The sequence below is a fragment of the Natrix helvetica genome (assembly GCF_964273705.1).
Source record: "Natrix helvetica genome assembly, chromosome: 2".
Lineage (NCBI taxonomy): Eukaryota > Metazoa > Chordata > Lepidosauria > Squamata > Natricidae > Natrix > Natrix helvetica.
This window is the reverse complement of record NC_138552.1, coordinates 155,953,307-155,966,643: the sequence shown is the minus strand read 5'-3', so window position 1 is coordinate 155,966,643 and position 13,337 is coordinate 155,953,307. Positions and strand designations below refer to the sequence as shown.

The following is a 13,337-nucleotide window of genomic DNA, read 5'->3' as shown; positions in this document are numbered from 1 at the left end:
CAGTTCCTCTTCTACATGTTGATGTCAGGGTGGAGAAAATTCTATGTGTACCACATAGTTTATCTACAGTATAGGAAAATGAAAATTTACATTTAGTAAATTGCATTGAGTACAGTATACTCAATGTAAATTGTTCTAAACTTGACTGGAAAAAAATATGATTTCTGTAATAGAGTTGTCAAAGTCTGGAATGCCCTACCTGATTCAGTTGTCTCAGCTACAAATTTTCAGTTTCAATCACAAATTGATTTCCGTGGACCTTACTTCATACTTAAATGGTCAGAAGAGGGGGCATGCATAAGTGCACTAATATGCCTATCGTCCCTGTCATTGTATTTTTATTCTCTTGTCCTTGTTTTTGTTTGACAAATTTCAATCAATCAATCAATAAGTATAGAAAATCCAACTCCCAAACAAAACAAAACAGGCATTGTCTGATGTATCAACAGTACCCACAGACAGTCAATATAATATTTATATTATATAATAAATATATTTAATAAAATGTTATAATTATTATATTTAAATAAATAATCACCCCCAAGCCAAATGTGACTTGTTAAGAGGAAGATTTATCCTCATTAGAGATGTAGTAGGACACCCTTCTTCACTCTTACCTCCAGTTCAGCTTTCAGTGAAGTTTATAGAGCATAAATCAGTTAGGATGTTAATGTGCATTTGACAATGACAAAAGAATATATGTTCCACTTTTTTATTTGCTGTGAAAAAAGCAGTTCTTAATTTAAGTTTTTAAATTAACATGTTAATCATTGTCATAATGTACAATTGTAAGACAACGGCAACATCTTTTACGATGGTGGCTTGTTTGATATATGGGATGTATTTCCAGATATATCCATGTAAGATTATACCATTATACTTCTTTTGCTATTTTGTTCTCTATTTTTTACTTGTTCCTTATTTATCTTGATTTTTAAAAAAAACTATATTGTCATTCTGGGCAGCTCCTAAACCTATTGTTGCTGCTGCTGCTGCTACTACTACTACTACTACTACTACTACTACCGGTACTACTACCACTACTACTACTATTACTACGACTACCGGTACTACTCAGAATCAAGTTCTGTTTGCTCTTTTTTGTATTTTTATATATAGCCTGTGAGAATATCTTACATTGTTTCTCTTAATACTTTATGGTTAACAACCCAGAGAATTGTAAAGTCAGTAATTTCATATGCAGTGTAGGTTTTACTTTTCTATGATGATATCTTCAGCAAGGATTGCTCTGAAACACTTGTTAAAAGATTTTTATTGTAGAATTCTATGTTGTAGTCCATTTTATCTAGATATTGTGATTATTTCATTGTACTGCTCCAGCTTGCTTGGTACTTAGAGAACCCTCTGGTGAATTGATTTCACAAACAAATAATTAAACAATTCTGAAATTTGTTAGCCAAAAAAAATCATTAATATATAAGATACATTTATCAATGGTAGTACATAACAATCCTTTCTGTTATTATTAGAATGATATCCTGCTTTTCTTTCAGTGCCTAATTTATTAGATGGTACAATATACAAGCTGGAGAAACAAGCTGGAGAAACAAAGGCAGTGAAATGTCCTCTGTTGGAGAATTTCATTGAAATTCTATATGCATTTTAGATTAGTTGATCTAAGTTGCATTTCCTGGACTATTGTGTAAATCAAAACAAGAGTTTCTCTTTGGATTCCATACTTTTTTCCAGATCTTACAGTAGGGTTCTTGGCTCATCAGAAAGATTGCATTAATTAAAATTCAGTTTTTTGCATCTAAAAATATTAGGTTTATTTAAACATTTAATGAATAAACACATTTAAGCATAAACACAGTTGAAACAATCCAGATATACGGTAGATAGATTAATTTATCCTTTTAAGGATGGTCAAGTTATTAAGGATAATTTTGTTTGCATGCCATTAAGAGCCATAATAAATCATAGATCATATAGCTGATCTTATAGAAATATCAATACAAATAAATGCTTAGAAATAGGGTTACTGCCTGTACTAAATTATGAAGTATTTTTCTACTTCACTTGTATGAAGGGATATAGTAAATGATAAACATGGTGTCCACAGAGCATAGAACCATGTATGAAACTCATGGGCTTTGTTGAAACTTTTTAAACAGCCACATTGATATGAGCATGGCAGGTTTTTAGAGATATTGAATGAAATGATTTCTATGGAGCCTTGCACAGGTCAATCTACTTTAAAATCTTTACTAAGTAGAGATACTTATCTGCTTATTTATCGCAGTCTGCCAATCATTACAAAATCATTGTGGTTACTGATGGGATTGATACTGCTTGCTTGCTTGCTTATTCTGTGTACTGTTATTTTTTTCTTTTGAAAATTGCATCCTATTTTGATTCAAAGAAGCTCCATTTCAAGTATGATTGGCAGGAGCTCCTCTCAGTCCAATGGAGGAGAGTATACACAACAACAATGAAACATTGAAGGGTCAATCTACTTCCAAGTTATTTGATTGCTCTCAGTTGTTTCAGTTAAAATGGTGCATAAGTGATAAAGCTTTGAAATTGCTTAGGAAATGTTTTCTGCCATCCAGATGCAGCATCCTGATTTTATTCAGAGCCAGAGAGTCATTGCACTAGTCCGCTACTTAAATAATGCTGCATTGCATTATTTAAGTAATGGACTAGGATCTCAGAAACTCAAATTCACCCTCAGTTGTGGAAGCTTAGTGGAGTTTGGGGGCCAGTTAATCTCAGCCCAGCCCATCTCACAGTATTACTTCTGTGGGGCAGGGGGAATGCAGGAAGTTATGTTAAATATGCCTCCCTGAACTTCTGTGGGAAAAGTAGACTCTAAATCTACTACTTATCCTGACTGTGGCATGTTTCAATTTAGGAAGTAACAACAGGTTATGGTGAATATGCGGCATTCTGTTGGTGCTTTCAATCTCATATTTTCTTGGGACCACATGGTTACCATGAGAGCCATGCAGTTATGAATAAAACTCATAAATGACAATATAATTGCAGTTATTTTGTATTATTACCTTTTTCTATTCTTTTTTTTACAGATGAAGATGGCAAACAAATGCTGTTCTGCCTCGGACCAGGTAGGATGTTCATTGTGTTACTCCTAAATATATGTGATTTCACATTTCTTTTTCAGTAGGTTTAAAAAGAGAGAGAGGGAAGGGAGAGGGAGAGAGAAAGAGAGAGGGAGAGAAGCCCGTAATTATCCTAACAGCATATTGCGTTTTGTAGATTAAGCAGGTAGGAAAAGTATGTTTAATGCCTGAAATAAGCCAGCTTACAAAGCAAAATTTCACTACACAGAAATGGAATTTGAATGTCCTCAGAATAATTAAGTTATGATGACAAGAAAACAAGGGAAGGATTAGATATTTGGTTTGTAGACCTGCTTTGGAAATATAGTGCTTTTGAAAGATCTTCTTTTTATTATTTACTTTATTCTTAATTGTTTACCAATCATTCACCTTCATTTGTCAAACATATCTTATTTCCCTTTGCCTGTAAAAGCAGATCACAGACATTCTACCTGTCCTAGCTCAGTGGTTCTCAACCTTTTCTTCACTCTGGACTCCTTTTAAATAACTTCTGTGGCCCCGTACTCCCAAGATTTAACTCAAAATTTAAATCATAACATTTCTTCAAGCCTTCGTGAACCCCCTGTGACAACATCACAGCACACACACTCCAGAGTTTGCAGACCACAGGCTGAGAATCACTGCACTAGACATTAAAAAGTCAGCAAGCAATGAAAAACAGAAAGGGAAAAAAGCCCAGCTTATTTATCTTCTCTTCTACTTATCACTAGTCTTTGATTACAAGGCTCTGTGCTCTTCCTTTTAATACACCCAACATCGTTGTGATAAGATTTATAATAGGGCTGTCAAACTCGCCACCTGTGGGCCGGATGCGTCATGAGCTGGCCACGCCCACACCCGGTTTAGCAAAGCAGAGGAATTACAATACGTCACGTGATGAAGCTGTAACAACCCAAGTTTGACACCTCTGGTTTACATAGTAATTACTTGTAAGGTAATAGAGGACAAAAGGTAGCATATCAGGATATTTCTGCCCAGTTGCTTAGGAAAAAATTCTTTTGGTTGCTGAAGTCATAAGATTCTCTCTCTGAGGAATGGGGTAAAGGACTCACAGCTACTACCAGCACCATCACAAGCTAGAGATCCTGATCATTCTAGCTCTTTTCCCAGTATCAAGCCTGAGAGTTACATCCCTGAGAGAATTTTGACTACTGTGGTCGAATGCAAGAAGAAAGACTTGTAGTCTGTATACTTGTAATTAGCATCTGAAAGAAAGTGTGCATATTTCTTTCATTCTCATAGCTTAAGGATGTCTGCATTTTCATAGCACAAACAAGGATGTGTATACGTTCCTGCTTTGGAAATTTGCACATGGAAATACCAAAGGCATGATTTAACCTTTTTTTTAAAAAAAAAATTTTTTATTGTTTTAAATAAACAAACACACAAAAAAAGAATCATCCTTCATTACGTCCTGTCAAAAGTGTGACGATTGGTTACAAACAGTTTTCGTGTGTTTCTATCATATTTTATTTATTTATTTATTTATTTCTTAGATTTTTAAACCGCCCCCTCTCCCAAAAAGGGACTCGGGGCGGTGTACAGTCAGTGCATAAAATACAGACATAACAATAAAATACATTTAAAATACATTAGAGGGGGAGATAGACTGTACAAGAAATAAATACCTAAAAACATCCCAATTAAAACCCCAAACCCAATTAAAATAAATCCCCGGGAGGTAAAACTAAGAAAGTGCCAAGCCAGCTGATTGAAATAGGTGAGTCTTTAACTTTTGACGGAAGGAACGGAGGTCAGTGGTAGTTCGAATATCAGGGGGGAGGTCGTTCCAGAGGGTTGGGCCCATCACAGAGAAGGACCTACTTCTAGGTGTCGCCCGTTGGCATTGCCTAGCGGACGGCACCAGGAGGAGCCCCTCCCTGTGTGAGCGGATAGGTCGCAGGGACGAGTGTGGTAGGATGCGATCCTGCAGATAACTAGGTCCTGTGCCATGGAGCGCTTTAAAGATGGTGATTAATACCTTGAAACGCACCCGGAAGGCCACAGGTAGCCAGTGCAGCTCGCGCAGGAGAGGTGTTACGTGGGAGTAACGTGTACTCCCCATAATAACCCGCGCGGCTGCGTTCTGAACTAGCTGCAGTCTCCGGATGCGTCCCAAGGGAAGCCCCATGTAGAGAGCATTGCAGTAGTCCAGGCGAGACGTCACCAGCGCATGAGTGACCGTGCGCAGGGCACTCCGGTCCAGTAGGGGGCGCAATTGGCGCACCAGGCGAACCTGGTGGAACGCCCCCCTTGCCACGGCTGCCACATGATCCTCCATTGACAGCCGGGCATCAAGGAGGACGCCCAAATTGCGCGCCCGCTCCACAGGGGACAGTTGTTCGCCCCCTATGGCCAGCGATGGAGTCAGCTGGCTGAACCGAGGTGCCGGTACCCACAGCCACTCTGTCTTGGAGGGGTTGAGTTTGAGTCTGTTGTCCCCCATCCAGACCCCGACGGCTTCCAAACACCGGGACATCACTTCGACAGCCTCGTTGGGTTGGGTTGGGGTTGAAATGTACAGCTGAGTATCATCAGCGTACAGGTGGTACTCAACCCCAAAACCACGGATGATCTCACCCAGCGGCTTCACATATGCGTTGAACAGGAGGGGCAAGAGGACCGACCCCTGCGGCACCCCACAAGTGAGTGGCCTCAGGGACGACCTCTGCCCCCCTGTCAACACACATTGCTTCCGGTCGGAGAGGTAGGAGCCGAACCACCGCAAAACGGTGCCTCCAACTCCCATCCCCTCCAACCGGCGCAATAGGATACCATGGTCGATGGTATCAAAAGCCGCCAAGAGGTCTAATAGGACCAGGATAGAGGAACAACCCCTATCTCTGGCCCTCCAGAGATCATCAACCAACGCGACCAAGGCTGTCTCAGTGCTGTGCCCGGGTCGGAAGCCGGACTGGCGTGGGTCTAGATAGTCGGATTCGTCCAGGTGTCGTGGAAATTGCTGCGCCACCACATTCTCAACAACCTTCGCCAAGAAGGGGAGGTTGGAGACTGGACGATAATTAGCTAGCTCCATTGGGTCGAGCGAAGGCCTCTTGAGCAAGGGTCTCACCACCGCCTCTTTCAAGGTGGTTGGTAAGTATCCCTCACCCAGTGAGGCGTTCACCAGGCCCAGGAGCCAGCCTCGTGTCACCTCCCAGGCTGCCAGCACCAGCCAGGAGGGGCACGGGTCCATTAAACATGTGGAGGGTCGCAGCCGTCCACGCAACCTGTCCAAATCCTCGGGGGCAACAGAGTCAAACTCCTCCCAGAATGGTCTCTCAAGACTCGCTGTTGGCGGCTCGTCTGGTCCACTGACGGAGGTCCACCCGCTCCGGATCTGATCGATTTTGTCCTGAAGATATTCCCCAAACTCCTCTGCTCTACCCTGTAAGGGTGTCTCCCGCGCCCCCTGTGACAAAAGGGAGCGGGTCACCCGAAACAGGGCGGCAGGGCGGTTATCCGCGGACGCAATAAGGGCAGCACAATATCTACGTTTGGCCGCTCTTATTGCCACAAGGTAAGTCCGCAAATAGGCTCTTACCTGTGTTCGGTCAGATTCGGAGCGTGAGGACCTCCACCTGCTCTCTAGACGTCTCCTGTGGCGCTTCATCACCCTAAGCTCCTCAGTGAACCAAGGAGCCCGGGTGGATCGATGCCGCAGGAGAGGTCGCAAAGGCGCAACCAGGTCCAAGGCCCCAGTCGTCGCCCTATTCCAGGCAGTCACTAGGTCCTCGGAGCGGGAGCGGGACAAGGCTACAGGTATTGGCCCAAGCTCCGTCTGGAATCTATCCGATTCCATCAGGTGCCTGGGGCGGTACCAGTTTATAGAGTCTGGTTCCGCCTCCTCGCGGTGGGGGATAGCGCCAGGGAAGTCCAGCCGGAGGGATGAGTGGTCTGACCATGACAGGGGCGTGATGACTAAATCCCCTATTCCCAGATCACTCGTCCACTGCTCAGATACAAAAATGAGGTCCAGTGTGTGGCCCCCTTCGTGAGTGGGGCCCTGCACTAATTGGGTCAGGTCCATGGCCGTCATGGAAGCCATGAACTCCCGAGCCACCTCAGAGGCTGCTCCCGTCGACGGCAAATTGAAGTCCCCCATGACCAGAAGTCTGGGAGTCTCAATTGCCGTCGATGAGATTAGCTCGAGGAGCTCGGGCAGGGCTGCTGATGCATAGCGAGGAGCCAAGTATACAATCAGCAAGCCCCACTGCCTCCCTGGGCCCCAGTTCACACCAAGGGACTCACACCCGGGTATCTGAGGGACAGTGAACTCCCTCGGCTCTAAACATTCCCGGATAACCACCGCCACCCCACCACCCTTACCCAGGGCCCGGGGCTGATGGAATGCCCGGAAACCTGGTGGGCACATTTCCACGAGGGGTAAACCACCCTCGTGGCCCAACCAGGTCTCTGTTATCCCCGCAAGGTCTAGCTCCCCCTCTGAGATCAACTCATTAATGAGGGGGGCCTTGTTGGTAACAGACCTTGCGTTGCAAAGCATCAGCCGCAGGCCCTGGCTCTGTAGCACCTGTCCACCTAGACTGCAGGGGTTGGTACAAGCGACCGGGCATAACCAGCAGCCACGGTCTCCCAACCGACCTTGAGATCTTATCCTGTCCTCGCATCCCTTCCTCCCCACGACCGTTGTAATAGGACAACCCTCTGCTCGAATGATCTTTACTTTTCCCCCCCCACCACATCCCCGTCCTTCCTAGACTCACCCATTTGTCCGGCACTGGCTCTCCTCCCGGTCTGAATAGCCCTCCCCCCCACCCTGGAACCCCCTAAAAAAGAAAAAAAACATTTTACTAAAAATCCCCTTAGCTTCCGGTTCCTGCACCTCTCGGGGTCCACGAACCCGTCCTCGAGGCGGGCCCTTGAAAGAGCCAAGGGCCAAACCTGCGAGAGAGGGGCCTCCCGCAGGCGGAGCAAATCTAGCCTCGAATAAATTATTATCAAAGTTCCAATAGGGGTTAAGGTGCTGTAGGTGGTAAGAATAAGTCGGTAAGGGGGGAAGGTTGAAGGCATTAGTCCCATAAACCAATGTGGGAGGTGAGAGGCATTGTCCTAGATAATTCTTCAGTAAAGAGTGGGGGGGAGCAGATGTCCAAATGATGGGATTAGACGGATGCGGCGAGAATGGTAAGAGTGGTAGAAAAATGGGTGATAGCCCTAACTGTAAAGTTGGTGAAAACCCTCCGTAGTCTTAGATGGTCCTAGGTGGGGATAAGCTCAGGAACAGAGATTCAGGGTCCTTGGTGGGTGGGTGGGGGCAGTCTTGGCCCAGGTATCCAGATAGTCATACTCCCAGGCAGCGTTCCAGCCTCTCCATGGTCACAGGCCCATCCATGGGCCTTGGCCAGATCTCCCAGAGGCCTCAGATGATCCAAGCCCCACAACCACCATAACCACCATCTTCTCCCATTCTGTCCTGGCTCCCACCTGAAGGGTCCAGTAGTCCAGGCTCTCACCCAGTGCTCACCCAGCGTTCCTAAATTCCGGGCGTAGGTCTTCCTGCGTCTTCCCATCAGTGCCAGCCTCCAGGAGTCACCAGGAGCCGACAGAGGATGATACGAAGCCTCGGTGAAAAGCCCCTGCAAGGCCCTTGGCAGAGGCATTTTACAAGTAAAAATACAAGCAGGTCTTCTTTCAGCCTTTCCTAATCGGCTGTCTCGCCTCTCTGCCGGCCGCTCTGTCGTCTCCACTTGTCTCCTCTGCCTCCTCTGTCTCATCTGCCGGCACGCACGCCAAACACCGAACGCTGATGCGCCGCCGCCATTCCTTCCTACTCGCACTCCCCAACCTCTTCCTGCCTCTTCCTGCCTTACACCGATCTTCTGTGGCCTCCCCTCGACCACCGCGACCACCCTGGCGGACCAAAATACGTCCAAAACCAGCCTGGGTGGTCTACAAGTCCGACTCTCGGCCCTCCGATGGAACGAGGGCCGGAAACAGCACCCATTGCCCCCGCTGGAGCTCCGCGGCGTCTCCCGGAGCTCAGGAGGCGATCGCCATTACCGGAAGCTCCTCCCTCATCGAATCATAACAATCATAATTGTTACATATATTTCCTTCCCATTGAATAGTATATTTTACATCAAAAATCTTCATGTATTTTACTTTCAATACACCACCATTCTCATTTAGCTAAAATTATTTAAACGTGCTTTTATCTGATATCATTTGCGTTCAAAAACACAACCACCCACTGGCATTCATTGGCAATCTCAACAAACCTCCTGTAACATTACATCTTATAACATATTCTAAAAGAAAATATCAATTAATAAAATATCTAAGCATCCCCCCCCCCACTTTAATTTAACCTTTTTGTGTTTGGTTACTTCAGTATATACAGAGCATATGTTCTTATATAAATAACTCAAATTCAACTCCTGACATCTTCAAGTAAAAACGGGAAAGGCTAGGCTGAGCCATAAGCAGCCTCTTTCGACCCCAGTTAGATAGAAGAATGAGTGAGTTTCTTATTTTCTTCATATTTGTATTGGAAATTGCACCTGGAATTGTCTTTGCAACATTTGCTTCTTATTATTTACCCTTACTGTAAGTCCATCCCCTGAATTTGTAGCAGAACAGAATCAAATCTAAGACAAATGGGATCACTTTTGCAAAAGCAGAATTTGTTATCCTAATTACTTTAAATTTCAGTATCAGCTATTTTTCTTGAGAAATCTATTGCATTTCTCAAATCTCTCGCAAGTCTATGAGATTTTTGTGGGTTTTGTTGTTTTAAGACTCATATATTTGCCTCAGCATAGAAATGAAATGTCAAAACAGTAGCTTAAACTAGTATATCATCTTCTTGGAACCTGCCAAATATTTACCATTCCTGCTCTGCAAATATGAACATTTCCTGAGTCTGCTTTGTATGCTTTATCATAATGTTCAGAAAATAGAAAGTACTTATTTCTCTGTTATTTTAGAAGACAGCTAAATTTGTGACTCAATTTCTAAAACACACACCACTGGGCCACATTTTCTTGGTAAAAGTTTGAATTGGGTTATGCTATGAATGGAATCCATACAACTTGATTTTGAGTTATATTTGTAGCTTTATTTTGTTTGAGATCTAAACCTAATAATTTTTTTTCAAGTTAACTGGAATTACTAACAACTCATATAGTATTGCAATGTATTTAGAAATTGTAATTTCTGTGATTTCCTAAATCCAGGCATGCCTATATGTATGTGTGTGCGTGTGTACATTTGTATATGTATGTGTATAATTTTGTGTGTGTGTGTGTGTGTGTAATTGTTTCTAGCAGATTTCTTTTGCCTTAAAAGAAATACTTGGGCCCAACAGCAGTGTCAATGGGATCAGATTTTTGCTGCCTTAAGGGAAGGCAATAGGAGATGGGAAATATTCTTGAAATATTAACTTCAAGGATTCTTATGATAGTCAGAAAACACTAGGTAAACAATAACCGCATAATCTCTATAGGTGGTACTTGTCTTATGGCCATAATAGAGCCTATCCATTACAGTGATAAATATGACAATTATAAAATGGATCGTCACATGACTGGCTCAATTTTACAAATGCTTTCTGGGGCAGTCATTAAGTAAAGCACCATGATAGTGACGTGAATCCATGGTCATTCAGTAAACACATTGTTTCTATATGTGATTTTTGCCAACTAGCAATAGCACTTAGACCACGTCACAGTGCTTCACAGCCCTCTGTAAGCGGTTTACAGAGTCAGCCTATTACCCCCAACAATATGGGTCCTCATTTTACCAACCTCAGAAGGATGGAAGACTGAGTCAACCTTGAGCCAGTCAGGATTGAACTCATGGCAGTGGGCAGTGAGTTAGCCCTGCAGTACGGCATTCTGACCACTGAAGTAAACACTGGTTTTCTGCAAAAACATTGTAAATCATGATCAGGGGGCTGCAGAATGCTGCAGGGAGGTAGAAACGTGGACTAGTTGGTGAGCACCCAAAATGTGGTCATATGACCATGGAAGGTGGCTATCAGAACTTTGGAGCTGGGTCATAAGTATCTTGTGGGGGAGGGTGTTCCATCATAACTTGGAATAGTTGCTACGTAACTGATAGTAAGACGTGCATTTTATTATATAAAAATATAATAAAATGCAAATAAAAAAATAATAAAATGCAATCTCATAAAAGCTCCAGCCTACAATACAGACCATCTATCATGAACTACTAAATGCTTGCTGGAATCGGTTGGTTTTTCAGAAGGCTAGCAGTTTGGGGGCACCGCATAGCTCGGGATATGCTGTTTCCTAGTGAAGGGCAACTTTTAAGAAAGATTGCCTCTGATTTCTAATTCCTCTGTATTACATGGGATGAAAACCCTCCATTGCCCCTTTTGGTAAGAGAAGACAAGATTATATAAATGATCCTGAAACTACATGGGGCCAAATCATGTAAGAATAAAACCGTATTGATTACCAACAACAGTGTCACTTGTCTTGCTGGGTTTCAATGTAAGTTTGCTTTCCTGCATCAGGTGTCAGTTCAGGACACTCATAACAGCCCCAGCAGTATGATGTTCTACCAATGGTATATTACTTGACTGTCAAAATAGAGAATTCACTTTCTAAACTTGTTGCAAATGCAATAAAAAGATTAGATCTTTATTTCACACTTGGCAATACTGCAAGAATTCTGGGAAATGATTTATAATAATATAAAACAGGTTTAAAAGGTAGGTTTTTCTTTTCTACCTGTTATCCTTTACAGTATTGAATATTGATTATGATGACTACATGCCATACAGTCATTGTTGACTTTTACAACCATTTCTACAATATATATCAAACTGACTTTTCTTGTAATAACTGGTTGGGTACTCTGTTCATCCTATTGGAAAACACTAATAATTCTTTCTGAAGAAAAATTGAAAATTCAGATATGAAAATATGTTTGTATCATAGAATCAATATATTAAATTAAAAACTAACTTCATATTTTTAAAAAAATTGATACAGCATGTAACTTAATGCAATTATGTGCCATCAAGTTGTTTTCAACTCCTACTGTTCACATTGGTAGATTTTTTCCATGGCAACCTGATTCTACCCTAGTCTTTCAGGTTTTCCAATGGTTAATTTAACATGAAAATCATTTTGTTTTATAATTTTACAAACAGGTTTGTACAGTAGTCCTTGACTTAGCAACAACTCAAAGTTATAATCGATTGTCCCAGGGATACTTAGATCCAGTTCCAAAGTTTCAATGCCATAGTCATGTTACCACATTTTAAGTTCTCAGTAACTGGTCTGCATTTATGGTCATTTGCAGTGACTCATGGTCATGTAGCCCCGTTTTACTTTTCTACTAAAAAACTAGTTTTTAGACTTATATTTCTTGGTCTAGTCTGCCTTGTAGGTTTCCAGCCCCTTCCTATCACATCTATCATAATAAGTGAGGACCATTAGTATGCCCAAACCGTTAACATGTCCTGAGTATGTAAACACATAGTAGGACATTATATCCAGCACCTTGAATTGCACTCAGAAACACACCACCATCATCATAATGATATTCATCCAAAACTGAGAGGCAATTGAGAGGCAATTTTATGTAGATGTTGAATAATATACCAACTTGGAAACTAGAACAGGTTATCCAAAGAGGGGAACCTTTGGACACAAGTGGTTGATAGAATTACTCGTGTCACACTGACCTTGGCTCCCACTTAGAAATGTTATAAGCGGAGAGCCATGTTAGTCTATATAGTAAAACAAAATTAAAATCAGATGGAATCTGACAGTATCTTTTCTGATTAGCAAATTCTATTAAAAGGCTTGAATTCTATTCATCTGACGAAAGGACCTGCAGCTCATGAAAATAATCCTTTTAATCAAATGCATTAGTCAGAAAAACTGTTCCTGGACACCTTCTGGTTTTTGCTATCCTTTAGAAGATACAGGAACCATGATCCTATAGAAATTTATGTTTGGTTCTCAACCAGCTTACAAAATTAAGTACAAACTCTGGAACCACGAAGTACCTAAGACCTAGTTTATAGAATCAAGCAATTACTATTCTTTCTAATTCTTTCAGGAATGAAATTAATATTTTTTGTGATTACAGATACAACCCAAGATAATGGCAAATAAAAATCAGTTCAGCCACATATCTCTTGACAGCAGTGTAGATGAATGCTTACTCATAAAGACACAATAACTCTCTGGGGGCTTTGTGGAAGTAAGTTAAGCATTGTTAGAAATGATT

The 13,337-nt window shown here is 42.3% G+C and overlaps 1 protein-coding gene across 5 annotated transcripts in view; it reads left to right on the top strand.

Annotated features, from left to right (window-relative positions):
• SNTG2 (syntrophin gamma 2) overlaps nt 1–13,337 on the top strand; it is a 167,574-nt gene that overhangs the window by 91,090 nt on the left and 63,147 nt on the right. For all 5 annotated transcript variants that reach the window (XM_081944824.1, XM_081944823.1, XM_081944822.1 and 2 more), the window contains exon 10: nt 3,051–3,089. In XM_081944824.1, coding sequence (XP_081800950.1) covers nt 3,051–3,089 — 39 coding nt within the window. The remainder of the gene's footprint in view (nt 1–3,050; nt 3,090–13,337) is intronic.